Source organism: Anarrhichthys ocellatus, unplaced genomic scaffold, assembly GCF_004355925.1.
Source record: "Anarrhichthys ocellatus isolate YVR2014 unplaced genomic scaffold, GSC_Weel_1.0 scaffold15, whole genome shotgun sequence".
Classification (NCBI taxonomy): domain Eukaryota; kingdom Metazoa; phylum Chordata; class Actinopteri; order Perciformes; family Anarhichadidae; genus Anarrhichthys; species Anarrhichthys ocellatus.
Genome location: NW_022280045.1, coordinates 7884841 through 7908547, shown reverse-complemented (window position 1 = coordinate 7908547; position 23707 = coordinate 7884841). Strand labels below are relative to the sequence as shown.

The following is a 23707-nucleotide window of genomic DNA, read 5'->3' as shown; positions in this document are numbered from 1 at the left end:
ACACACACACACACACACACACACACACACACACACACACACACACACACACACACACACAGGGAGAGAGGAGATAGATAGAGAGAGATAGAGAGAGAAATTATATTCTCTAATTTCAAATGTAGTGTAAAACATATAACAATGTATAATCTTTTATAATTTCATCATATAATTGCTTTTGTATTTGTTTATGTCTAATCACAATTCATATTTACATATTTTTTAATCTTGCTTTTATTTTGTGTACAAGCACACACAATACACATTATGATATAGTAATCTATAATAATATTAAAATAAAATTATTCAAAAAAAAGGAGTACATTTGAATCAATTTACCATAAATTGAAACTGCCTGGGTTTTTGTGCCCTTTGTTAAGTCTGTAAGGCAACTGCCGTTTCCCAGCATTGCTGAAATGAACGACTACGATTTTCCACCCGGACGATTTACACTGTAGCACACCGGCAAACCTTAAAACACAACTCTCACATGTTCGTGACAGCAGCGGTGTGTCCTGGCATTAGCACGCGTTTAATGAGACAGTAGTTTGAGTCATTTCGTTCAGTAAATAAAATGTCGGACGCGTCAAACAGCGCAGAGAAACCTCCACCTCCGAACTGGATCCTTCACCACCCTGCAGTGAGTGTTGGTGGACCTCCGCGATGCATTCAGAGTTCTGTTGCTAAACCGTGCAACAAAAACAATGTTTTTTCCTCTTTTTAGTATCAACAAATGAAGAGTCTGGAGATTGAGGACAGTGCACAAGTACACGCAGCTTTCCTCGTGTTCATGGATCTTACTGAGGGTCAGTTTGACAAGATTTACGAAGAGTTTAGCAGGATTATTATTCCTGTTCAACTATTACTGTTGTCTTTTTGTGTGTCATGCAGAGGGGGGGGGGGTCATCTAACAGGGTGATATTATTTATTTTCACATGAATCAATTGTGCTTTAACAAGGATCAGTTGTGTTTACTGTAAGTTTTATCCCCCACCATTCTGGTCAAAATGCTGCTTCAGCCCTAACAGATGGTTACGATGAAGAAATGAGAAACCCATTAATACAATTTTCATTTAATTTATTTATTTTGTCTTTACATTTTCAAAGTTGAATATCTTGAAGGGGAAGAAGTAATAGATTCAGCCTTTCAATCCCTCAATGTGTGTAGTAGATGGTGAGTTCCTCCTCAGGTCCGTCATTTCACTAAAACAGTACTGAGGACATGAGCGTGGTGTCTTTGATGGTAGTTGCCGCTCTCACTGTACTCTGTTTCTTGTTCTCCGCAGTGCGTCAGTGGAAAGAGGTGTCCTGTGTCAAGAGTCCTGAGCTGCAGGTGATTTTGCTGGAAGGGAGGGAGAAAGAAGGAGCACCCGTCCAGACAGTTCTTCCACTGCCTGTTCACCGATCTCTGAGCCACAAGAGGTAATAAGACGCTGCAGCTCTCAGACGTACTGCCCCTTCCTTCTTTTGGTTTAAACACCTTTTTTAACATCACAAAATGTATTCGCCAAACTTACAGCTTCCTCCTCTCTGCTGTGCAGCATACGTCACGTGCTGGACAGAGGCTTCCCCATGCTGTTGTGTGCCGTGGCTTCTGATTCCACCCTGGTCTACCAGAGGATGACCGATGGGTTGGTGACACCGGACCCTCCTGCTGGCCCCTTCCAGGATTTGGGACGTCGGCAGCACCGGAAGAGACGGCAGAAGCCCTGACACAGCTGGAGTGTGGCGTCATCTTGGTGTTGTTGGTGAAACATAGAAGAGCGGAATGGGACAGACGAGCAGTCGGTCAGTTGGTTGGTCTGTCTGTCTGTGTAAGCTGCTCCTAAAAAAAGTCAAAGGTGCACAGAGAACATGGCAGCAGGTGCAAATGGACCAAACCACCGGGCCCATACAGGTGCTGTCAGTGAGAAAGGACTAGCTATATTCAACCTGCGAAGTCTAGTTCAGGGGTTTGCAAATTTTTTGGCTTGTGATTCGTTCAATCTTTTGACGCAAACCTGCCATGTTTGAGAGATTTGTTGCGGAGGTACTCCCTCAATGCAGTCAGGGATGTGTTCACACAACCCTGCACTTGACAGTATGAGGTGACCTGCCTTCCTCAAAACATTCCTGCGGGACCTGATGAGTTGGATCCCAGGGGATCCACAAAACATTTCGGATACATTAGTACTAGAGCCTGACTGATATTTGACACATATTGATATTTTAAAGTTGAATTAATTATCAAGACATATTTCCTGTTATCGTAAAGACATACAATTCAACAAAGGTTTTTTTTTTATGCCTAATTAATGTAACGTTTGTGTCATTTTTTTGGTTTTTATTTGAGTTACTTTCTCAAAAACAGAAGTATCTTATTTTGAAAGGACCATTGACCGATGTGAAAAACAGAAATATTGTTATCTACAGACACCGGAAAAGTAAACAATAAATAAAGCTAACAAAAAGAGTGTAATTTAGGCTTCAGGCGAAAGTGTCAACAAGGTATGTTGAATGAATTCATGTGTTTGCAAAAGAAGTTTATTTTAATGCGTTAAGTTTTGTTCTTTTCTTTTTAGCTCTTGGTACAGTGCTATAGTGACACACTATGTAATGGTGACGCTCTGACTAACGTTATGTTCCCGTGCACAAAAGACTATATTCCTACTAAGTTTACATGCTCATGGATATGAATATTCCACTAATGTTTTCCTGATTGCATGCAGTGGTGCATTTAAAACACCCTTTCATAATGTTTATGTTTGCCCTTCTGACCAGAAATGTGGACTTTTATCTTTAGCATGCATCTCTGCTCCAGCCTTGCAAACTTTTGGCTGGTTAGATTCATGTTGGTTTGTGTACATAGTTTCTTTACAAAAGAGCTGACTGTAAACAGGCAAGAGTCCGTGTGTGTCGCAAACTGTGGTCAAACCCCCAATTGAGATGTAACTTATATTCCGAGTGTCATTTTTGTTCATAGATTTCTCTTGAAACCAGGATGTCGTCAGCATATCTCACGTCTTAATCGGAAAATGCTACATTCGGAATGATTTTCTGTACTTAAAATTCTTGTTTCTTAATATGATAAAATTGCCTGATATCAGCCATCAACTGGGCTCTCATTACCAACCGCATTGAGCTGTCCGATAATAATCTTATCACCCAAATTAGGTATTTTCTACGAGCTCCAGTGCCTTATGGTGAGACAACTTCGTATGATATGGTGCAGCATATTTAATCCCATTTGTTAATGCAGCAACGATGTATTCATTTGAGTCAAGCTTCAATGAGTAGCCGATTTTGGCGACCAAATGATTCATGCGACGTGTTGTTCTGTTGGCTCTTATTTACAGGAACACGATTTTGTCAGCCGTGTGAATAAGTTACTGAAAACACTTTATTTTTCTAGAAAACCAAAAAGTCAACAAAGAAACTGAACACAACATAACACTGGTGAGCGCAATACATAGTCAGACTTATTATGTGACGTAGCAGAGTCCACGCTGTAGGTTCAACACGGGACAGATACTGAAGCAGTGGCCATCGATAACCCTGCTGTCTGAGTGCATGAGTGTTAATGGTGCAACAGTGTCCTAATGAAAGGAGAGACTTGAATACACGAGACAGAGATTACAACACTTCAACCCTGAGCCTTATTCAACATAAATACTCTACATCGTAGCAGAAACAGACATGGACAGACGGACACTGTACTGTAGAAAAGAGGTTCATACTGTGTCTTGGAATGCAGGAAGTGTCCAACCTGTTGACTTTTCAGGGAGGCATTCAAGAATGAAATGTTCAAAATGATGCAGATGGAGACATAATCTTCACTTTGAGAGTCCGCAGGGTGCCTCTGTTGTTGGAAATGTGTATGTGCAACAGTCTGAACGTTTCAAATGTTTATAGGAAGTCTCGGTAAAAGCCATGTATGTCGTCATCCTGTAATGGCTTCGTTAAGGAAGAAAAACCTCTAACATAAAAATATTAAACCATCTTTGATATTTGTGGCCCTTTCCCTCTTGGTTGATATACGAAGCAGGAACTAATGCTGTAAGCAGGAGGGCAAAAAGGTGCTTGATTCAAGTCAGTACTCCATTTTTCTCAGGCGTGTACATACAAGGGACAGTCCTCCTTCATGGTGACACATGGTACGATCCGTCCGTAACACTGCGATGACGGTTCTTTCATATCGGGGGCCAATGGATACTCAACCACAGTGCTGCGTCACATCTTCCTACTCTGAGCTGTAGTCCTGGCCCTGTAAACAAAACAGAGATGGTAGTCTACGTTACAGTTTTAGTCTTATTTGATGATATGTATTTCATATTCCTAAGGCTTACACACCTGACAAAACAATTACAGTGAGCAAACTGTTAATAACAGTGGAGGCCTTATACTCCGATACACATGATATCATTTATCACTTGACCTTTATGCCACAAAGCCCTACGACTCATTAAGAGGCCCAGTTTGTCTAAACCGCTCCTCTGGTTGATCAGATCCAATTGCGCTGCAGTACTCAGCGCAACATGTTTTCAACAACAGTGGAAAGCACAGGACACGACAGATTGAGGCTTTTTTTTTTTTTTTTTTTTAAGTATGGCATCTGCTGTGACCCCACTTGCTGGAGATTTGATGCAGTGATAGGATTAACCTCCATTATGTCACGTAGCAGGAGCTTTTTGCAAAAATATAAAAACAAACACTGACTCCAATGATGGGTTGTCATTTCTTACTTTTTCAATTTTCTCATCCAACATCCTGAAGAACTCTTGCTGACTCTCTGAGGAGTGGATGCTCCTGCAAAAGGAAAATGGTACAGCGGGTTAGAGCCTTGCAGTATTACGTAAGGCATGACGAGGAGTTTAGATGAACAACCTAGACAAACCCACTACTAATACACATCGTACAAACACATTTTAAATGATATTGAAACGGCATCGTCAGTCGGTGACACTTACAGAATCTTTCCATTTCCGTTTGACCCCGTTTCATCCATGTGTTGACCTTTACCAAGGAGAGCACTTTTCTCCTGCAGGACGCACACGCACACACACACACACACACACAATCAACCATCTGATCCAAAAGTTGTCTTATGTCCCATCATTCAGCAGAATGGGAAACACAGCATGAGACACGGCACACAATGAACTAATTACACTTCCAAATTAGCTATCAAAAAATATTAACATAACAAATGTGTGGTATTAATACAAAAAGCATTCAGTTTTTCCTCATTAATATGCAGATATATGCAGCACGGCGCACCAAAATCCTGAAAACAAATGTCTGATTATGAAATTGACTATTTTTACAGATGCACAGATTCCATCATACTATATCGTGAATGTCCCGCTACAGACTCGATAAAAGACAAAAACAGAACAGAATAGAATCACGCACTGTGCTGTCCTGGCCGTCCATGACTCCCTCTTCTCCACTGATGAACTTGACTTTCTCCACTCCTTTCATCTTGTATTCATCTGTGACAGAGAGGGGCACATCTCCTCTTATTAATTCACGACAGCAGAGGAGGAGCCACTCGCAGCACAATCCTCCGGGCTAATAGTTCTCACAGTTCAGTACTTGGCAAAGTAATTATGTGCTGGAGTTCTCACGCTCCAGACTAAATCCTCTCTTAACAATGGTTGGCAATCTGCGAACACATGAGCTGTCGGCCTGATTCTCCTCTTTTCTCTGCCTCTCCATCTTTTCCCGTCACACATGCACGGCCCCCTCCTCTATCTCACTCCCACGCATTCAGAAAGAAGGAAATGAAAATACAGTAACGATGCATAGTAATGAGGGCCTGATGGACTGATAGTGATAACACATTGTTATTTTAGCTCAGAGAAAGACAGCTTGAGTTTAAAAGCTCATTCCAGCACTTTGAATCATGGCTAAACATTTTAAACTTAAAGTGTTTTATTATTGCCATTATTATTGATATATGCATTACAAGTTGTAGTATTTGATTTTTTAGATCACAACTTTTCTGTTCATGGGTTAGAGTTAATGAGCAGAATGTGAGCTATATGTAGTTTTTTTTAACTACCTGTTTTACCAAGACATACAAAATATATACTGTGTTTATATAGTAATATGATTACAAAGAGAGCTGAAATAATTTGATTTGCTTAATAAACTAAAAACCAACAGAAAGTGTAAACCGCAATTACCTGTTCCAGCTTCTACAATGTGAGAATTTGTAGCTTTTTAACATAATTGTAAACTTGATTAAACAAGAAATTGTAAAACGACATCTTGGACTCTCATAGAATAGAAAAATATCAAAATGATATTGCTGCACGAATTGATAGTGAATTAAATTGTTGGTTGCAGCCCCAGACAAGATTCAGTTACAAAGTGATATATAGCTCTAACTGAACTTTAATCCACACCCTTTAATAAAGCACTAATCAATGGTTCCTTCATTATATTGAGAGCATCAACATTATTTAATACTCCAAAAATGATCAGAAAAATATACCTCAAATTTATCAAAAGGTCAGTCTGACCCCAAATATAAAGCAAGAGTATCAAGCAAGTGGAAAGCCACCTGATAATAGAGGAGCATTGGAAATGTGATCAAAAGTAAACAGACTGACCAGAGAGCAGGTCCCCGTTGCTGTAGGCTTTATTCTGGCCCTCTTCGCCGTTGGGCACCGCAGACACCTGCTTGGTGGAGGTGCAGCCCATCTCCTCCTCCTCAGCTGCTCTCCTTCTCACCCCTGAGCATTACAGCCACACCTGGGGGCGCAGGTATGAGGGCAGTATGGTTGGATACAGGAGTTCACAAACGTATTATTTTAAGCAAGACCCCACGAGCAGAAAAGCCTCAGAACACAAACAGGCCCCTTGATTAAGGTTCGGTCCCTGGGGGAATCATCTGAGGAGCATTTGTCCTTATTAGAGACATCCAGTGGAGAGTGTGGTCTCTGTAATTATCATTACAGGAAGTAAACTAGTCTTCCTTTCGCAGGATTCCCCTGAACTCCAGCTTGGGAATCACTCTTTTTTTTCACAATCAATTAGTTATGAAGAGCCCCACCCTAGCATTAAAACACGAGGGTATCCCAACCGACTCTGGAAAAGACCGTAAAATAGACGGTCTAGCCTGGTGTGAATCATGCACACGCCGGTCTGGGAAAACACCAATCAGAACATGCGCGTGGTTGTGCCAGCTGCACCGCAACAATAAGGCCTTTCAAGCTGTGAGGATACCACTGTGCCAAGCGAGCCACCGGCTCATTTCTATTAGTGAATGGGGGGGGGGGTTCTGTGGCGCTCACGGGATTAAAGTGTGGTCGTGCACAAGTGCTCCCATCTCCACCGTCATATTGACTTGGGAGACCCGCAGCAATGGCTAACATAACGCTATCGTTGACCAGTATGTTGCGTCAGCTCTAGGAAAACGCGGAGTGATTTAAATCCCTGTGGTATAAATGATCTTAAAACGCACTTACCCCTCAGCTGCAGGATCAGCTGAACCGCACACTATCCTCCTCACAATTAGCTCACATTTGTACATGTATATAGATTAAAAGCTGCAGCCTATGAACGGTGCATTGCTGGGCTATCTTGTACAATTCTAGGCAAGCCAATAAGAAACAAGAGGTGAGGGGGAAATGCATTCCCTTTGAGCTGCACAATTTCAACCATCGTCTCGTTTCACAACATCGGAGAGAGGGGACAACGATCAGGGTTCCTTAAACAAGTAATAACAAAAGGAAGGTGCGAAAAGAGCAGCCATTCTACGGCCAGCAGGAAACGCCGAGGCGACATGGCAAAAAGGAAACCAAGTAAACGAACAATAGCAAAATAAAGGTACAACAATGGGGGCAGTATTACCTCTCCGGTTTGTCCATGGTTCCTCTGGTTTAAATTCAGAGAGGCTTCACTCCTGAAGCAGGACCCAGACCGCATCCGCACCTCTCGGCTCAGTACAGGCATCAGCAGTCGAGATGCAGTCAGTACGTCTGCCAGCTGTCTGGTCGGAGCTCATGGCTCGACACTCTGTTAAAGTGATAAGATAGTGGCGAGCTCTTAGAAAATAAAGAAGCGAGTCAAATATTTCCAAAATATTTATATGTTTTTAATTACTATTTTTTTTTCATCGCTAAGCACAATTTCCATACGATTTTTTGGAAGCATCCTACCTCTTCATGCGATGGAAATTCGACTACGAAGTTGAAATTGCACCCCGTTGCCACTCGGACCTAATTTACCGGCGCACCAGGAACTTCGTCCAGCTCATTCCTACGCGTCATCAAAGTTGACAGCAAAAACAGACGAGAAGCTTTTTTTTTTAAAGTTTCAACTGTCTCAGACAAAAAACTGACAGTTGACGTGGCCGATCATTGACCTGCGTCGTTATGACTTCACTGACGATAATCACTCGTTTAACGGACGGACTTCCGCTCACTGCGTCCATTCAGGAGGATGAGCAGGTCTGAATGAAAGCTAGCATTCCCATCATGTAGCCTCTCTGTGTGAAGAGAACTACAACTAACTCCATTCAAAAATATCATGTGTGACGACTGCTAGCTTATCCGCTGAGATTTAGATATATCCAAACAAGAATCAAGACTTTGATGTGATTCTTGGTAACGTTAATATATTGGGAAAGTTGGCATGTAACCTGGTAATCGATGACGCAATAATAAATCTGTAACCTATTTTGTTGATGTTAAGGTCAGCTAACAACAAACGTAGTAACATTCCTACTGTCCATCTATGTAACAGGACGTTATTTTACTGAAAACTGTAGAAGTAAAAAGAACCATTTCAAACTTTAGCTAAATGAAATGTATATGAATGTTTGTCGTCGGTTTGAATACCGAAAAGATGTTTCTGGTTGATTTAAAACATCATTTACAACTTTACCTATGTTTGTTGCTTATCTGTGTCAGTCAGGAAGAGACCTCCAGCATTACCAGAGCCAAGCCAAGCAGCTGTGCCGTAAACTGAACGCTCAGAGTCCGGACCGCTGCACCCTGGAGGCTGGGGAAATGAACTTCCAGTAAGTCACCAGAAGCTCAAAGTACTCTGGTTCATTGCGTGTAGTCCCACAGGGAAAACCCACGTTGCTTTTCTGATATTGCATACATTGGTATTGCCATAGATACATAACCACTGATTCGGACTGAACTGTTTTATGTTCTCAGCTACTTAATAGCGCAGGGTGTGTGCTACCTGTTCCTCTGTGAGGCTTCATTTCCCAAAAAGATGGTCTTTGCATACCTTGAAGACCTCCACAGTGAGTTCAATCAGCAGTACGGAAAGAAAGTACCCACAGTAACGAGGCCGTACTCTTTCATCGAGTTTGGTAAGAGAATTCGTGATCTGGTACTTTCAAGAAAATGTTGTCTTAAACTTTATGCAAAAAGAACATCTTTAACTAAGCTGATGTCATACATGCATTGTTTCAGACACGTACATCCAGAAAACCAAGAAATCATTCATTGACAGTAGGGCCAGGAGGAACTTTGGCAGTATCAACACAGAGCTGCAGGATGTCCAGAGAATTATGGTGGCAAATATTGAGGAAGTTCTGCAAAGAGGAGAATCTCTTACTGGTGAGTACTGTAATAAAAAGCACAGAGTACCTGCACAAAACACAAATGACCAAGAACACAGAAATCAATCACTATTTTGTTGTTACTTCTGCCTTTGGGAAGAATGTTTTCGCAGTAATACGTCAGTACTGTTGCACAACTCGATGTAATGTTCATTGATTGCTTGGTAAATATCCAGTTCATCTCATGGCGATACTTTATTTCCCTCAGCTCTTGACACAAAAGCCAGCAATCTGTCCAGCCTGTCGAAGATGTACCGCAGCGACGCCAAATATCTCAATACCCGCTCCACGTATGCCAAGGTGGCTGCTGTGTCGGTGTTCTTCATCACACTCATCATCTATGTGCGTTTCTGGTGGCTCTGATGGGACTGTCAACAAGGACTCTGAGGGTGCTTCATTTTGGAAAAACAAGCACTTTAACTGATCCGGTTACATTTGTTATATACCCGGTGCCTTAAAGGGATCGTAGTCTTTCCTTATTGAAGGTTAAAACTATTTCTATGCTTTATCTAGCTTTGATTTATGCCATGTATAGAGTATAAACTGAGCCATAGGTCTGTGACAGGACATCTTTATGTATTGGAGCAAATGCTTCGTGGCGAGTTCATGTTTACTGGAATATTAAGAGCAGGATGTTGATAAATGAACTAACTGGAAATAGGGGTTTCAGCATTGAGGAGAAACAAAGTATGAATATGCAGAAGTGTTGTGAAAAGGTCTTAATACTGTGATAAGTGTTTATTGTTCAGAGTTTACATTGTAACAAAGTCTTTTTGAAAATATTAAATATTTATCAAATTGTATTTTCTATTTCACAGCTGTATTTATGACACATGCTATGTTAATATCATGAACAGAGAGCGACAGTCCTCTTTATGGTGTATACACACACCTACAAACCAGCATTTCCATGATCACGTACATATCCTGTTAAGCCAGCTCATATTCACACAAAGAACAATATTAAAAGTGTGTGTGTGTGTGTACAGGTGTACAGGTGACAGTCACCTACACAACGCTAAAAGCTGCTCTGTACACAGGGTGATGACTGCTAATGTTCAAGTAAACATTGAGATATGAGGAAAAAAACAACTGAGAATCTATGCAGCTGAAGGCGCAGTTAATATCGTCAGTCACAAATACAGTCTGATGAATCCACATATTTTGGATGGTTAATAGATCAGGTCAGTCAGGTTTTAGTCGTTCATTTTCACAACATCAAACAAGAGGTGTTTGGTGCACAAAGTAAAGCCTGGGCATTTCTTCTGCCCTTGCTCAGATGAAACTTAAGTTATTGACACTTATTTTCTTCTCACAATTTCCCAGTTGATAGAAAATTTGAACTGTTGAGTTATTCAAACTGTGAAACTCCAAAAAGCCTGGAGCCTGACAGTGTGCAGACCTCCTCTGTGCCCTGCAGCTAAGATTTTGGTCCTGCACCCGAGTATCTGTCCCTGGATGTGCGCACACATGGTCCATCCTCTTGTAGAGTGATTCTCCAGGGTGATGAATGGATGATAGACAACAGGCTTATGCCACCAGATCAAAGTCGTCCCTCTGCAAAAGAAACACAGTGGTTGTATGACATCAGCATCATGCTTTAGTCCAGAAAAAATAGCCGATGAAACGATTCACTTCAAACTCACCTCATCATTATAATTCATGACATGCTGCTTGATCTTGGAAGAGTCCACCCATGTGACAAAATCTTCCATATTTCTGGAGAAAGTGGCCGTGTTGAGTTAGTATTTGATCACTTGAGATGCTTTTTCACATGCATCTATACTGCCATTTCTGCAGAACGGACGGTTTTGTCTGAAAGACACCTGGCTGCATAAAGTGGTTCAACACAATTTATGAGAAGACGAAACAAAATGTGAACACTAACCTTGTGACGAGGAACGCTGGGTCTTTGACGATGTCTGTGCCAACACGCACATCTGAGACTGAGTCAAGGTCTAAACAGTTCCTACACTTGGACGTAGACAAAACTAACCAATCACTCAAAGGAAACTCAAGGCGTAAAACTTTACTCCCAAAATATAAACTCTTGCAATAAGGAAGTAGTGAAGGATACGTCCTTGTTCGATGAAGGTGATGGCGGTCTTCAGGTTCTGAGCCATACGGAGGCTCACCATGATGCTCGGCAGCCTCCTCCTGCAGGAGCCACAAAGGTGAAATGAATGACGGAAAACAAGAGTTGTGATACATGTTCACGTCAAAAAGGACTCGATTAAAATGTTTGTGTTGTGATTTACCTGCAGAATGAAGAAGCTGTGACTTTATCTGTGAGGGCCAGATTCTGTCTGGTGGGCAAGACACCAATGCAGTACCTTGTGTGAAGAAACAAGAAGATTATCAGTTTGTTATTGTGATTTTAAAACAGATGAACCAAGACTGCTCTAAAGCAGCAATGGAAAACAAACGCCACTTTATGTCTTTGTGATTCAGGCGCTAGGTGTTGACTGACAGTTATAAGACACAACATCACACGGAGACACTCACAGTTTCTCCAGTAGTTGATGTGTGCTCTGAGCTCTGAAGCCATCTTTCTCATCCAGGTCTCGGATTTTCTTGGCGAGATCCCTGATGTTACGACTCAGCTTGTTGTACCTGAGACACAGGAGAGATAAACACCGGTACTGTACACTACTATAAATATGAATTTGGGTTTATACGTCTGTACTATTCACTTGTCAGCTGCTTCCCTTAAAAAAAAAAAAATTTAATGTTTTCACTCAAATTACACAATTAAAGGTTTGAAAATATTGACGCACTGTTTAAAACAGTCTCTGAGGGTTATAAGCTCCGATATCTGGTATTTCACGTGGTGTAGCTAATCAGGTCAAATAAGAAGATGAATATTTGTGTTTTCAGTTTCAACCTAGCTATTTCGGCTACATTTTGTTTTACTTAAACTCAAAATGAAACCGTTTATCGTGTTGTTATGGTAGCTTGGCTTGATTTTCCAGTCTTCACACAGCATTATGTTTACTGACAGTAGCCAGCAGCACTATTATAGATAACACGTCTTACTTGGTGTAGTCCTCCCTCTTTTCGATGTGAAACCTCCGCAACACTTTGACCTCGTGCAGGTTGTTGTCCACCTCCCAGTTGATGAAGTCAACCTTCTTCAGCAACTTCTGTTCATGGTGCTTTAATTTACGAACCATTTTTAAAACGTTCTCTGGCTCAATATAATGTATTTACAAGATGCTCGCTCCCATGCAGCAGGCTGAAGAGGAAACACGTGGTCTTCTTCTTCTTCGGGACCGTTTAACGTCGTGCGTCGAGTCCACGTGAGCTGCAGCGCCATCTACCGCGGCTCAACCACAGGGCTCAACATTTAACATCTCAAACCCTGATATTAAACTACACGTTTCTCCTTTTAATTAAAACAATACAGCTACATATTCACAGCGTGTTCAGTCTTTATCCACTTATTTTATCTACAACAAAAAAGGCATAGGAGCAAATCAAAGTCCATTTACGTTCAAATATTTCATAAAGCCACATTACCCTTTTTAAAAATTTTAAATTGTTATTAAGGTGCCAGACGATAAAAGTTTGACAGCATGAATGGGAGCCTGTCCATATAGATTCGTGGATGCGTAATTAACCCCAGACTGATCTGCAGCTGTATTAAATGATGAATTGTTCACCTCATAACCTCGATAACATCAACGATATCACTCCCAACACATCAAACTGCACGTTAGTGCTCAATGTTACCTAAAAAAAGTAATGTACCCCCGCACAGAAACCTGTTGGTATGTTGATACAACCTCTGAGGTTACACTTCGCGAGACTGCTACTTTTATTTACTGATTGGCTTGTGTAAATATTAATTTTTGGTGATGATATTTGATCTATTTTCATTTTGTTTCGATAAGGATTGCTTTAATTAGCTGTTATATGGTTTTACTTTTTTTTTGTACTTGGTTTAAAAAAATAAAAAAGTAAGTTTTTACTCCAGCAGGAGTCGCTAAACGTTTGGTGTATAGTCAGTAGCCTACATGAGAACAGAGGGATATACTGTAGTTAGTCGGGACTGTATGGACTCAGCGTTTACCGCAACATTTTCCAGTTTACAGCTGTGAGATAGTCTGTGTCTTGGCCATGGTTTGCCCTACATAGGGGTCGGATTAACGTTTTGAGTGTTAGAATAAGTGAAGCAAAAAGGAGAAGACTATCCAGCGAGTGAGTGTCCGGACACTTTCATCCACGTCCTTAGCTGAGCTCCAGTCCAACAGGTAAATTATTGTATGATGGAGAGTTTGAGAGGGGTCTCTTTTTGTCTTTAGTTTAGCCTCTTTCAATCTGTCAAGATCCCTTCAGGGACAGTTTGATCAAACGCTACTCATCAGAAATAGAAACAACTTATAATAGCCATAGGATGAGCCTTTAATTAATTAGAGGTTGCTTGGATTCATTCACTCACTCACTTCTCTCCTTACCACATTTCCTTCTGCCGGATCCACATCCTGATGAATCTGTGATGTTCAATATTTGTTCAAGTCAAACACATGAGTGATTGTTTGCCAGGGATGGCTTTTTGACTCAATACACTCCTATTGTATTGACAGCAGTTTGACATGTTTATCTCAGTAGTGTTGTGTTACCTTATATCCTGCAGGCTGAATTATCAGAATAAGAGCTGTGCTCGTAGTTGTCTCAAATGTCCCAAAGATGGAGCACACCTTGGTGGACGCCCCACCCAGAGCCACCTGGGACACTGCTTTCTTTGACCTGAGTCCACCACGTATCTGTTTTTCATGTTATCTGATGCCACATCTGCTTTGAAAAAGGGGATAATGTACTGACACTTACAGGGAACCTGGTTTGTGAAGATGCAGCGATACAAATAAACCACTTTGGATATTCAGATATCAATGCCATGCAATTAATTTGTGACGGCAGACACAATATATCAGAACAAAGGTTTTTAGCGAATGACGTCTTGCTTATAGAGCATCCATCAGTTCTCTTCTGATGGGGTTCCCATGCTCTCTGCTCAGCTGCTCACAATAACTGATTGGTCCTGAGGCTGCCAGAGCTTCAATGTGATCAAAGCTCCAGCCGATCAGAGGATTGTATTGTTCTCTTGTTTCAGGAAATGACTGTACCGTGGCATTCATGATTATGACCTCAGTTGAGTCATTTTATAACCGGTTGTCCTCCAAGGGAAGGAGGCGGGAAGAGCGTATATGAGCTAAGCCAGCTGACACATGGGGAAGAAATCTTTGCATAACGTCTGTTTCACCTGCCAACAGGTGACACATATTTGCATCTTCCTACGATGACCTTAGAACTTTTTTTCAACTTCATCTAATTCATATCACTGCACACCGTCTCCTGCTTCAAATCTACTTTACACTATAGCTTTAGTAACTTCCTTTGGCAACATCACATGGATGCAGGACTTTTGAAAGATACGAGTGTGTTGTCCAGAAATCAACAACTGGACTCTTTTCTCATCCAACAGCAGGTAAATATTGTCGTCTCACAAAAGAAGCCTGACATGTTTGGTATCTTTGGAGATTTTGGGATCTCCACAAGAACTTAAAAAACTCTGTAGGCTGCGCAGGATGAGTTTGTAATGACCGAGCCACCAATGGGGTGCTGCTTGTTAGGAGTTTAAATATTCCTGCAGCTGACAAGTAAACTTTAGCAAACGATTTTATAAAAAAATGTGAAGATCCTTGCATAGCTGCACTGTAATGAATTGCTGTAAATTTACAGTGGATTAAAAACGGTATCTTACAGTATTTCCTAATGCTATTTTAAATCAGTGTCTGAGGGAGTGACGCCGAGATCGAAAAGTGGCCGATGGTATGCCACTGTTGTTCAGAGGTATGTACCTATCCCTGGGGTGTGCCACTGTTGTTCAGGGTTAGGTACTGTAACAGGTTCTTGTTACCGCCGTGGGTCCTGTCAGCACAAAGACGTCAGCACACACTCAAATAGCGTTTTCGTAATGTTCTTTATTTATTCATGCAGTTCAGGATAGTCTCGGCCGTGCGCTCTCCTGCCGTGCCCCCGAGCGCACCGCCATACAGGCCTTCGTCAGGATCGTGTCTCGTCCTGCCCGTCGTCCTGTCAGCTCTTGTCTCCTGCTTACTCCTCCATCCCTACTACTGTTTATATAGGGAGAGAGACAATCAAGGACCAGTTTCAGCTGCGGCTAATCAAACCTCTTCACAGCACCGTTCCCTGAACCACTCCCCCCCACCCTGTCCCCTCTGCAGCTGCGCCCAACCACGCCCAGCGACCACAGGTACCTATCCCTAGAGTGGTATGCCATTTATATCAGTGGTATGTATATATACATATATGTATATACATACATAAATTGGCTATAATATCAGTTTCAGGGCATATCAGTAAATACTCAATCACTTTATTGTCATTTCATATATCCGAACAAGTAAATGGACGAGATAAAATAGATACATTCCTTAATTTATGACGCAATGTTGCGCTACTTTATCAATAAAGTCAAAAAAATACATTTACGGCATCACTGTTCGTGAATCAAACCAATTTACATTAAATGTGCATATGCATCAAGAGACGGCACTGGTGTGCCTGTCTGACAGTGAACTACCACTCCAGGGATGGGTACCTACCACTGAACAAGTAGCATACCACTCCAGGGATGGGTACCTACCACTGAACAATAGCATACCACTCCAGGGATGGGTACCTACCACTGAACAAGTAGCATACCACTCCAGGGATGGGTACCTACCACTGAACAAGTAGCATACCACTCCAGGGATAGGTACCTACCACTGAATAAGTAGCATACCACTCCAGGGATGGGTACCTACCACTGAACAAGTAGCATACCATCGGCCACTTTTCGATCTCGGCGCTCCTTGTCTGAGTTCCTCATGAGTTCAGTTAAGCCGGTCATTAAAAGATTTCATGGTTTTATTTGTTTTCTTCTAAACATGCAGTACATTGTGAGTTTTGTGATGAAATACAAATGTCCCTTTATTATTTGTCTTGAGAACATGTATTCAACTGCAATAATTATGTGTTGAATGTTTATTGTTATTCTTTTATTTGTTGGGAATTAAATGCAAAAGTATTGGGTTGTATTACCCTTTGTAAATAAACGGTAACATTCTGGCATATGCCGTAAAATCACCGTAAAACCCAGTTATCCTACTGTCACATAATGAAATCCAGTATACGGTAAGATACCGTAAAAGTAAATTACGGTAGTTTCACCGTAAAAAAACTGTAAATTACTGGCGTCCCTGCTGCCAGCAAGTTACCGTTATTTTACGGTGAAATTGTTTAGAGTGTGGCAACTGCAAATGAAAGCTGATAGTGTTCTGAAAATGTTCTCAGAAAGATAGAGAGGAGAGTTTGTTTTAGGTGTGTGTAGAAGGACACACACACACACATTGACACACACCAACAGAGAGGGATTGTGTAGCAGTGGCCCTCAGCTAAGCAGAGCTGCTACATAAGGAGGTCAGTGTGCTGAACCACACCTCTTGTACTGTCAACACTTCTTTGGCCCTCGTGGCTTGCTGTACAGCCTCTTTCTACCAAAAGACACAAACCATAGTAGAATATATATACAACCATTTTATAACATGGCTCAGTGGACTTTATCTCTCAGTAAAAGAGCACACAGATTTACACAGTCCCTCCTGCGGTACTTTCACCAAATAACTTTTACGGTTTGTGTGCTTGAAATAAGAAAATACTGATTTAACTGCGGGAAGGAACAACCAGTGTTATGGTCAGTCAGATCCAGGTACACGTTAGCTAGAGCGAACAATCCGCCTGAGCCATTCACACGCTTCAGTTTTACCTCAGAAAACCCAGCAACGGTCCCTCAGTTCCTCTCACCTCTTGAAGGGGGCTGTAGCAGACCTACTCTAGAAGTGACATCGCTGCAGAAGTTGAGTATGATTTGCCTCATGTTCTGCCTTCAATTTCTTTTGAATTTAGGGGCATTTGGATGATGAAAAGATGCTTCAGTCAAGTTTTCATGTAAGGCAAAAGAGTGAAGAATGTCCGTCTTCAAGCCTCCAGGACACCATAGTCACAAGACTGGTAATAATTACCTAATTTCTCTCGACCTAACCTTTAATGCATGACAGGTTATGAATAACAACTAGACTGAACAGCGTGCTGTGTAGAGAAACAAAACGTTTTAGTGAAAATTACATCCAACTTGTAGACTACCGAAGCCTGACATCTTGTGATACAGCAGGTGCGTGTGTGCGTGCGTGTGTGTGTGCGTGTGCGTGTCAGTGATAAAAGAAGTATTCAGACCCTTTAGTTAAGTAAAAGTACAAATACAACAGTGTAAATTCCCTCGTTCATCATCCTACTTCGGTAAAAAGGTTTAAGTATTATCAGTAAAAAGTATTTAAAGCACATTTGTTCTGCAGAAGTAGCCCCAGTGAGTGATATCAGCTATTATTACTAATATTATTAGATTATTGATGCAGATGTAACAATGTGTTCTGCTACAAAAAAAATGTTATTTGTTTGTTGTACTTTTATCTCATCTATCTCTTTGCTTTTTTATATTATAATATTGGATTATTTTACATCTAAAATATAGGCTCTATAATACTTATGTACTTTTATTGGGTAGGATTGTTAATGTAGGACTTGGAGTATTGTAGTATTTTACACTGCTGTATTGGTAATTGTATTTAACTAAAGGATCTGAGTACATCTTCTACCCCCTGACTGTTACACCAGTGATAGCATTATCAAATGTTATTAAGAAGACCCATGTAAAATAGTATGAATACTCTGGAGAGTACTTCTACTGATCACAGACAGTTTTTGCTCTAATTTGATTTTTATGAGATACTTAAATATAGTTTACCTGTATTGCCTCAGAGGACACATTTGCCTTGTGGATGTCAGAATCACAAACACAAGCACACAAAACGTTTCCTGTCTTAGAACAGAACATTAAAACAGGCAGAACTAACTCACAATAGGTATATCATCAACCAGATGATAAATGGAATATAACAGACACATTTTAATTTTAAAAGTTTAATAAAAAATTTGGTGTGAAAAGAAAAAGAAGGCCGTTTTTTGATAACAAACTGGTCACTTGAAGCTTCATTCATAATTCATCAGTCCCTCCTTCCTGAATAAGCAGTTTGTTTCTGTTGGTGGAGGACAGTCTTCTTTACTAAGTATACAGAAGATAACAGCTGTTTTGTACTTTGAGTTGTACTGTAAAATACCATATTTTCCCCCTTGACCCCATAATTCTTATTTCTTGTCTGATGCTTGTTTAATGGGCTCCAGGTCTGCAGGAATGCCCTGCACAGCCCCAGGCTCCACTTTCTGTCTAACTACTGACCAGCATTCCTGATTGTTCCACACTTACTCTCTCTCCTCTCTCAGACTCTTCTGAGACACCCTCCACTGTTCTCCTTTGCTTTTCACTTTCATGCTCCCTCTATAGGTTTTTCTTAATATTATTATATTATATAGCTGCAGGGGAATCCCTCATTTCTCTGACTGAACCAGGCTCACTCAATCTTCCTCTTTTTTTTGTCCATCCCAAAGACTCCTCAGTTGTCTGCTCACTCTGGCACAGAGTCGTCCACGATGGTGGTGTCACCGCCACACTCCGTCAGGCTGAAGTATCTGTCTCTGGCGGTGCTGGTGTTGCAGACCACCTCGCTGGTGCTCACCATGCGCTACTCCCGCACCCTGAAGGAAGACAGCCCCCGCTACCTGGCCTCATCCGCCGTGGTGTCAGCCGAGCTGCTCAAGATCCTCGTCTGCACCCTCCTCGTCTTCAAGGAGAACAGTGAGTTAGAAGGGTGACAGTAAGCAGTTTCTGTTTTTCATTCACTTAGTAGTCTATTTGAAGGCTCTACAGGGCACAATATCTCATATAAATGTCCTCAAATCTTCCTGGCTGTCAGATCCTCTCTGTCTCTGCTCAATGCCTCTTCAGTCCTTGGGTGGTCCCTTGATTAAATTACTGACAACACCCTCTCTGTCTCTGCCAGATTTCAGTGTGCGGCTGCTGAAGGAGGAGATTGTTAACAAGCCTGTGGAGACAATGAAGTTGGCTATTCCTGCAGGGATCTACACTCTGCAGAACAATCTGCTCTATGTTGCCTTATCCAACCTGGACGCAGCCACCTATCAGGTAGCACATGAATGTACTGGTTCAAGTTCACTGTGTGTGTGTGTGTGTGTGTGTGTGTGTGTGTGTGTGTCTGTCTCTTTGTGTGTGTGTGTCCGTGTTATTGGTTTCCATATGGTTTGGATATTTGCCGTACTGTGTAGCCATGAATTTACAGAGCTTGGTATGTGTCAGGGGGAAATGTTTTTTTTATAATTTTTATAGTTTTACATAAATCCTTTAAAATATATTCTCTATTATTTTTGTGTATGGTGGCAATTTCTGTTGAATAAAGAACAAAGTCAACGTTTGCCTTTCTGTAAGTGTAATTCAAGCGCCTGCAGTCGGATTCACAGCACATGCAAATTAATTAAAATGCGCAAATGAGCAAAGGACAGAGGAGAAGCCAGTGTCTTATACACTGGAGACTGTCGAGTACACATTATCTTCGTGGTATAAAAACAGCATCTCACAGAACAATGAAGGCCATCTTATCTTGTTCTGTAGTTGGTCATTGCATAAGGCACTAAAGCTTGCTGTTTGGAGAGACATAAAGTCTCTCTTTAAAGAGAATGCATAATATCCTAAAATTTCCATTAAATGTGTTAATTATACTTTCTTTGTTCCATCAGTTTGTAACCTGAAATAACATAAAGACATATATGCAAAATCCCCTTTTGAGAATCAAATACTTACACCATTGAAAGTTTTTGGTGAAAAGTGGCTGACCCAACGATTGGTACCATATTCATAACTCTATAAGTAGCAATAAGCGAAAGTTAGAAGATTTATACCACTCTCATATCTGTCTTCAATTAATGTTACGGCCAACAGCTGGTTAATTCACCTTGACTGGAAGCTAAGCTAACCAGCTGACTTTTCTAAGTTTGCTCAGGATGATGTATAAGTGTTCTGTCATAGTCACATACCCAACTATTGCTTAGCGTTGTGTTTGTGTTGTGCTCCACACAGGTCACATACCAGCTGAAGATCCTCACAACAGCACTGTTTTCTATCTCCATGCTGGGGAAGAGGTTGGGCTTCTACCAGTGGCTGTCCCTGCTCTTCCTCATGGCAGGAGTCACTCTAGTGCAGGTACCAGCTGACACTGAGCCTGCAAAGTCCCTGAGCAATTTACATCTGCACCGTTTTATCTGCTGCATGAATGTGGAATATGACTATATTGACTCATCAGATGTTTTAGTCCTAAATGAGTTGTATTACTCTAATTGACAGATTTCCCATCTGAGCCTGTCCCTGCATGTTATGATCAGTGTTGTAACCTCCACAGTGGCCCACAAAGTCTGAAGGTGACACTGAGCAGAAGATCCTGTCGGCAGGCTCCCGGTTTGTGGGACTGATGGCTGTGATGATGGCCTGTGTGTCCAGTGGCTTCGCTGGAGTTTATTTTGAGAAAATCCTCAAGGAGACTAAACAGAGTGTGTGGGTCCGTAACATACAGCTGGGTGGGTAACTATGACCTCCGTTTGCTTGGTTAGATGACTTCGAGACAATATGTGTTGAGTCAATAATGGTGTGTGTGTGTTATAGATAAACTAGAATAAGACGTTTAAACTAACCCATCCTCATCTCACACTCACAGAAATTTATATTCTGTGTGTCACAAACATAAACTGGAATAAGTTGTCATCATTTTCCAAATTATTTCTTAATTGTATCCTAAATAAAAATTGTTTCTGAAAGAAACAAATTTCAACTGAAAAGTGTTGGCTGGGGAAAGGGATTTTGCGCAACCTGGCATCCCAAAAGTTGGTCTTATCAATGTTTTATTACTGACCTATTAAGAGTTAATGAGTGGTTTATTAATGTTTCCTGTCTAAGATCAGTTGAAACATCACTATACCTTGCAGTTTCAACCCAAACCTGACCTCTGTGTCCCTCCTTGTCTCTTCCAGGTTTATTCAGCTTTGTGTTTGGCTTGGTAGGAATGATAGTGTATGACGGCCAGATGGTGAGAGAGTTTGGAATGTTTCAGGGCTACAACACCGTCACCTGCACAGTCATTGCCTTGCAGGTTTGATCATTAGGTTTCTCTTCAATCTCACATTTGTCAAATTGTCAATGAAACTACTACTACTTTCTAACTGTCTGCAGGCTCTGGGCGGGTTGGTCGTAGCAGTGGTCATTAAATATGCAGACAACATCCTCAAGGGATTCGCCACCTCTCTGTCCATCATCATGTCCTCACTTATTTCATATTTCCTGTTGGAGGACTTTAACCCTACATGGTAAACATATACATGCTCACGAACACTCCCACAAGGCTTAATTTCGGTTTGAAATTAATTCCTGACTAATAATTATCTCACTATTTTTTTTACAATGCTAGTGAGCTGCATGGCTTTATGATCTTCTGACTTTTAATCTAATGCAACAGGAGGTCAAAGTTTCAAGTTTTCCAATACTTTGGTTTATGCTAGATCGCTGCTAAACCAATTAGCCTCAGCTAGGTAACATGCCAAACTAAGATGGTCAACATGGCAAACACAACACCTGCTAAACATCAGGAAATGTACATCATGTAAGCATTGTCATTGTGAACATGTTAGCATGCTGTCAGTAGCATTAAGTTCAGTGTCCAAACTGTTGACTTGTTTACATGACATGAGCCGAGTACACAGCTGTTTGTTTACTGAATTCACTTTTTAATGCCTCTTTATTTTCTCTCTTTTGTTCCCTGTTCCCGCCTTTCTCAGTGTATTTTTCCTTGGGGCAGTGCTGGTTATTGCTGCCACATTTCTCTACAGCAAAGAGCGCAAACCGACCAGTGGCAGCGCCATCAAAGTATAAACAGAGACGCTCTGTGAAGCGTGCTACCCGACAGAAGGGACGACACACACACGACAGAAACCCGAGCAGGACTCAGAGCACTGTGACAGAGAGTTTGACACGCGGAAATTAAGAATATATGAAAAGTGTCAGTGATAAAAACCTGTTACTGCCAAACAATTACAGCTGAAGGCTGCCCATCCCTCCTGGGGAAATCCTGCTACGCACAAAAGATGGGGGTCAACAATATGTACTCGTCCTTTGTCGATGTATTTATTTAAGTTTCTTCTCACAGTGGAGCTAACTTTCCATTCCAACAGAGACTGTTGCAGTAAAACTCACATACTGTATGACAGAATGATCCCATGGAAACGTAGCTTTCTATAAGTGCAATTTACAGGGACCAGGAGGAGATTGTGATGAAACCATGGCCGAGTGGATATTTGGAAGCCATTATTTTATAGTTCAATATACTGTATGTGTAATTATGTGTGATGGGATATGGGGAAATGTATTTACTGAACAAAAAGGGCAGTCTATTGATGTTGCTGACAGCGGCTTCCTCAGAGAGAGGAAACTCCTCGACAGAGCTTCCATCTAGTGGTGGAGTGAGGAGCAAACTTGCTGCAAAGAGGAGGGGTTAACTTTGGTCATATGAGATGAGATGGGGTATGACTGCTTTGACCTTGCTCACAGTCTGAGTATTCATATCAGAAGCACTCATTCTGCTGTTATTTAAATGAAAAAAAGGGTCTTTGTGTGAGAACAAATGAATAAATTAAGGCATAGTTCCATGTTCAAGCAACCAGCTCTGCCTTGATCTTTTTTCTTACTTCAAAGTGAAATGAATGGATACGTTGGAGCTGTGAGTGTGTATGTGTGCACACTCTCTCCAACACACACGAATGCGTACACACAGAGCTGGGCACACCCATGAATATTTTGAACTGTTGTTCTTTCAGTTCCAGTTGCAGTGCACTCTGCAAAACCAAACCAGTCTCTATAGCAACAGATGGCTGAATGAGCAGCGGCGCGGCGACACATGTAGACACACTGATTTAATATAACCTATTTTAATATCTGAGTATTTTACATTTACAACAGCCATTTTTGTTCAACAATGACCCTGACAAATAAGAAAGATTGAGGCAGATGCACAAAAATACGCATCTTTCTCTTTCTGGTTTTGTTTACAGACACAGATAATC

General features: G+C 41.3%; 5 protein-coding genes across 10 annotated transcripts; 3 read left to right on the top strand and 2 right to left on the bottom strand.

The window, feature by feature from the left end:
• The first annotated feature begins 469 nt into the window (after positions 1-469).
• tsen15 (TSEN15 tRNA splicing endonuclease subunit) lies at positions 470-3093 on the top strand. Its single transcript, XM_031855030.1, has 4 exons — positions 470-640; positions 725-806; positions 1287-1422; positions 1542-3093. The coding sequence occupies exons 1-4, from the start codon at positions 575-577 to the stop codon at positions 1711-1713; spliced, it is 456 nt and encodes a 151-aa protein (XP_031710890.1). The 5' UTR covers positions 470-574; the 3' UTR covers positions 1714-3093.
• Positions 3094-3361: 268 nt separating this feature from the next.
• Positions 3362-8196, bottom strand: LOC116387709 (uncharacterized protein C1orf21 homolog). The gene is made up of 7 exons (XM_031855031.1): positions 8148-8196; positions 7840-8004; positions 6597-6738; positions 5392-5471; positions 4947-5017; positions 4722-4785; positions 3362-4243 (listed from the first exon to the last, which is right to left on the bottom strand). Exons 3-7 carry the CDS (start codon positions 6685-6687, stop codon positions 4220-4222), a joined length of 330 nt encoding a protein of 109 aa, XP_031710891.1. The 5' UTR covers positions 6688-6738; positions 7840-8004; positions 8148-8196; the 3' UTR covers positions 3362-4219.
• A 36-nt stretch (positions 8197-8232) lies between these two features.
• Positions 8233-10617, top strand: sec22ba (SEC22 homolog B, vesicle trafficking protein a). The gene is made up of 5 exons (XM_031855028.1): positions 8233-8438; positions 8901-9010; positions 9156-9316; positions 9420-9566; positions 9777-10617. Exons 1-5 carry the CDS (start codon positions 8364-8366, stop codon positions 9929-9931), a joined length of 648 nt encoding a protein of 215 aa, XP_031710888.1. The 5' UTR covers positions 8233-8363; the 3' UTR covers positions 9932-10617.
• Positions 10292-12835, bottom strand: imp3 (IMP U3 small nucleolar ribonucleoprotein 3). The gene is made up of 7 exons (XM_031855029.1): positions 12605-12835; positions 12074-12181; positions 11827-11901; positions 11646-11725; positions 11457-11508; positions 11215-11287; positions 10292-11125 (listed from the first exon to the last, which is right to left on the bottom strand). Exons 1-7 carry the CDS (start codon positions 12739-12741, stop codon positions 11099-11101), a joined length of 552 nt encoding a protein of 183 aa, XP_031710889.1. The 5' UTR covers positions 12742-12835; the 3' UTR covers positions 10292-11098.
• Positions 12836-13679: 844 nt separating this feature from the next.
• Positions 13680-23304, top strand: slc35a3b (solute carrier family 35 member A3b). 6 transcript variants are annotated; one of them, XM_031854841.1, is made up of 9 exons: positions 13680-13821; positions 17543-17647; positions 19139-19385; positions 19591-19733; positions 20682-20804; positions 21001-21175; positions 21626-21744; positions 21825-21958; positions 22427-23304. In XM_031854841.1, exons 2-9 carry the CDS (start codon positions 17564-17566, stop codon positions 22518-22520), a joined length of 1119 nt encoding a protein of 372 aa, XP_031710701.1. In that variant the 5' UTR covers positions 13680-13821; positions 17543-17563; the 3' UTR covers positions 22521-23304. The 6 variants fall into 6 exon arrangements, with proteins under 6 accessions (XP_031710701.1, XP_031710704.1, XP_031710700.1 ...); XM_031854840.1 differs by lacking the exon at positions 13680-13821 and adding an exon at positions 13839-15056; XM_031854844.1 differs by lacking the exon at positions 17543-17647.
• Positions 23305-23707: the final 403 nt, after the last annotated feature.

What these genes read in the sequence shown, in the direction of transcription:
- sec22ba (XM_031855028.1), top strand. Translation starts at nt 8,364, where the DNA reads ATGACTTCACTGACGATAATCACTCGTTTAACGGACGGACTTCCGCTC. An exon ending in CCATTCAGGAGGATGAGCAG is followed by an intron (nt 8,439 to 8,900) that starts GTCTGAATGAAA and finishes TATCTGTGTCAG; the next exon opens with TCAGGAAGAGACCTCCAGCA. An exon ending in GCTGGGGAAATGAACTTCCA is followed by an intron (nt 9,011 to 9,155) that starts GTAAGTCACCAG and finishes TTATGTTCTCAG; the next exon opens with CTACTTAATAGCGCAGGGTG.
- tsen15 (XM_031855030.1), top strand. Translation starts at nt 575, where the DNA reads ATGTCGGACGCGTCAAACAGCGCAGAGAAACCTCCACCTCCGAACTGG. An exon ending in GGATCCTTCACCACCCTGCA is followed by an intron (nt 641 to 724) that starts GTGAGTGTTGGT and finishes TCCTCTTTTTAG; the next exon opens with TATCAACAAATGAAGAGTCT. An exon ending in GTTCATGGATCTTACTGAGG is followed by an intron (nt 807 to 1,286) that starts GTCAGTTTGACA and finishes TGTTCTCCGCAG; the next exon opens with TGCGTCAGTGGAAAGAGGTG.
- imp3 (XM_031855029.1), bottom strand. Translation starts at nt 12,741, where the DNA reads ATGGTTCGTAAATTAAAGCACCATGAACAGAAGTTGCTGAAGAAGGTT. An exon ending in AAGAGGGAGGACTACACCAA is followed by an intron (nt 12,182 to 12,604) that starts GTAAGACGTGTT and finishes CCTGTGTCTCAG; the next exon opens with GTACAACAAGCTGAGTCGTA. An exon ending in CCAGCGTTCCTCGTCACAAG is followed by an intron (nt 11,288 to 11,456) that starts GTTAGTGTTCAC and finishes CACTTTCTCCAG; the next exon opens with AAATATGGAAGATTTTGTCA.
- slc35a3b (XM_031854840.1), top strand. Translation starts at nt 14,979, where the DNA reads ATGGATGCAGGACTTTTGAAAGATACGAGTGTGTTGTCCAGAAATCAA. An exon ending in ACACCATAGTCACAAGACTG is followed by an intron (nt 17,648 to 19,138) that starts GTAATAATTACC and finishes TCCATCCCAAAG; the next exon opens with ACTCCTCAGTTGTCTGCTCA. An exon ending in CAGGAGTCACTCTAGTGCAG is followed by an intron (nt 20,805 to 21,000) that starts GTACCAGCTGAC and finishes TAACCTCCACAG; the next exon opens with TGGCCCACAAAGTCTGAAGG.
- LOC116387709 (XM_031855031.1), bottom strand. Translation starts at nt 6,687, where the DNA reads ATGGGCTGCACCTCCACCAAGCAGGTGTCTGCGGTGCCCAACGGCGAA. An exon ending in CAACGGGGACCTGCTCTCTG is followed by an intron (nt 5,472 to 6,596) that starts GTCAGTCTGTTT and finishes TCTCTGTCACAG; the next exon opens with ATGAATACAAGATGAAAGGA. An exon ending in TGGACGGCCAGGACAGCACA is followed by an intron (nt 5,018 to 5,391) that starts GTGCGTGATTCT and finishes TGCGTCCTGCAG; the next exon opens with GAGAAAAGTGCTCTCCTTGG.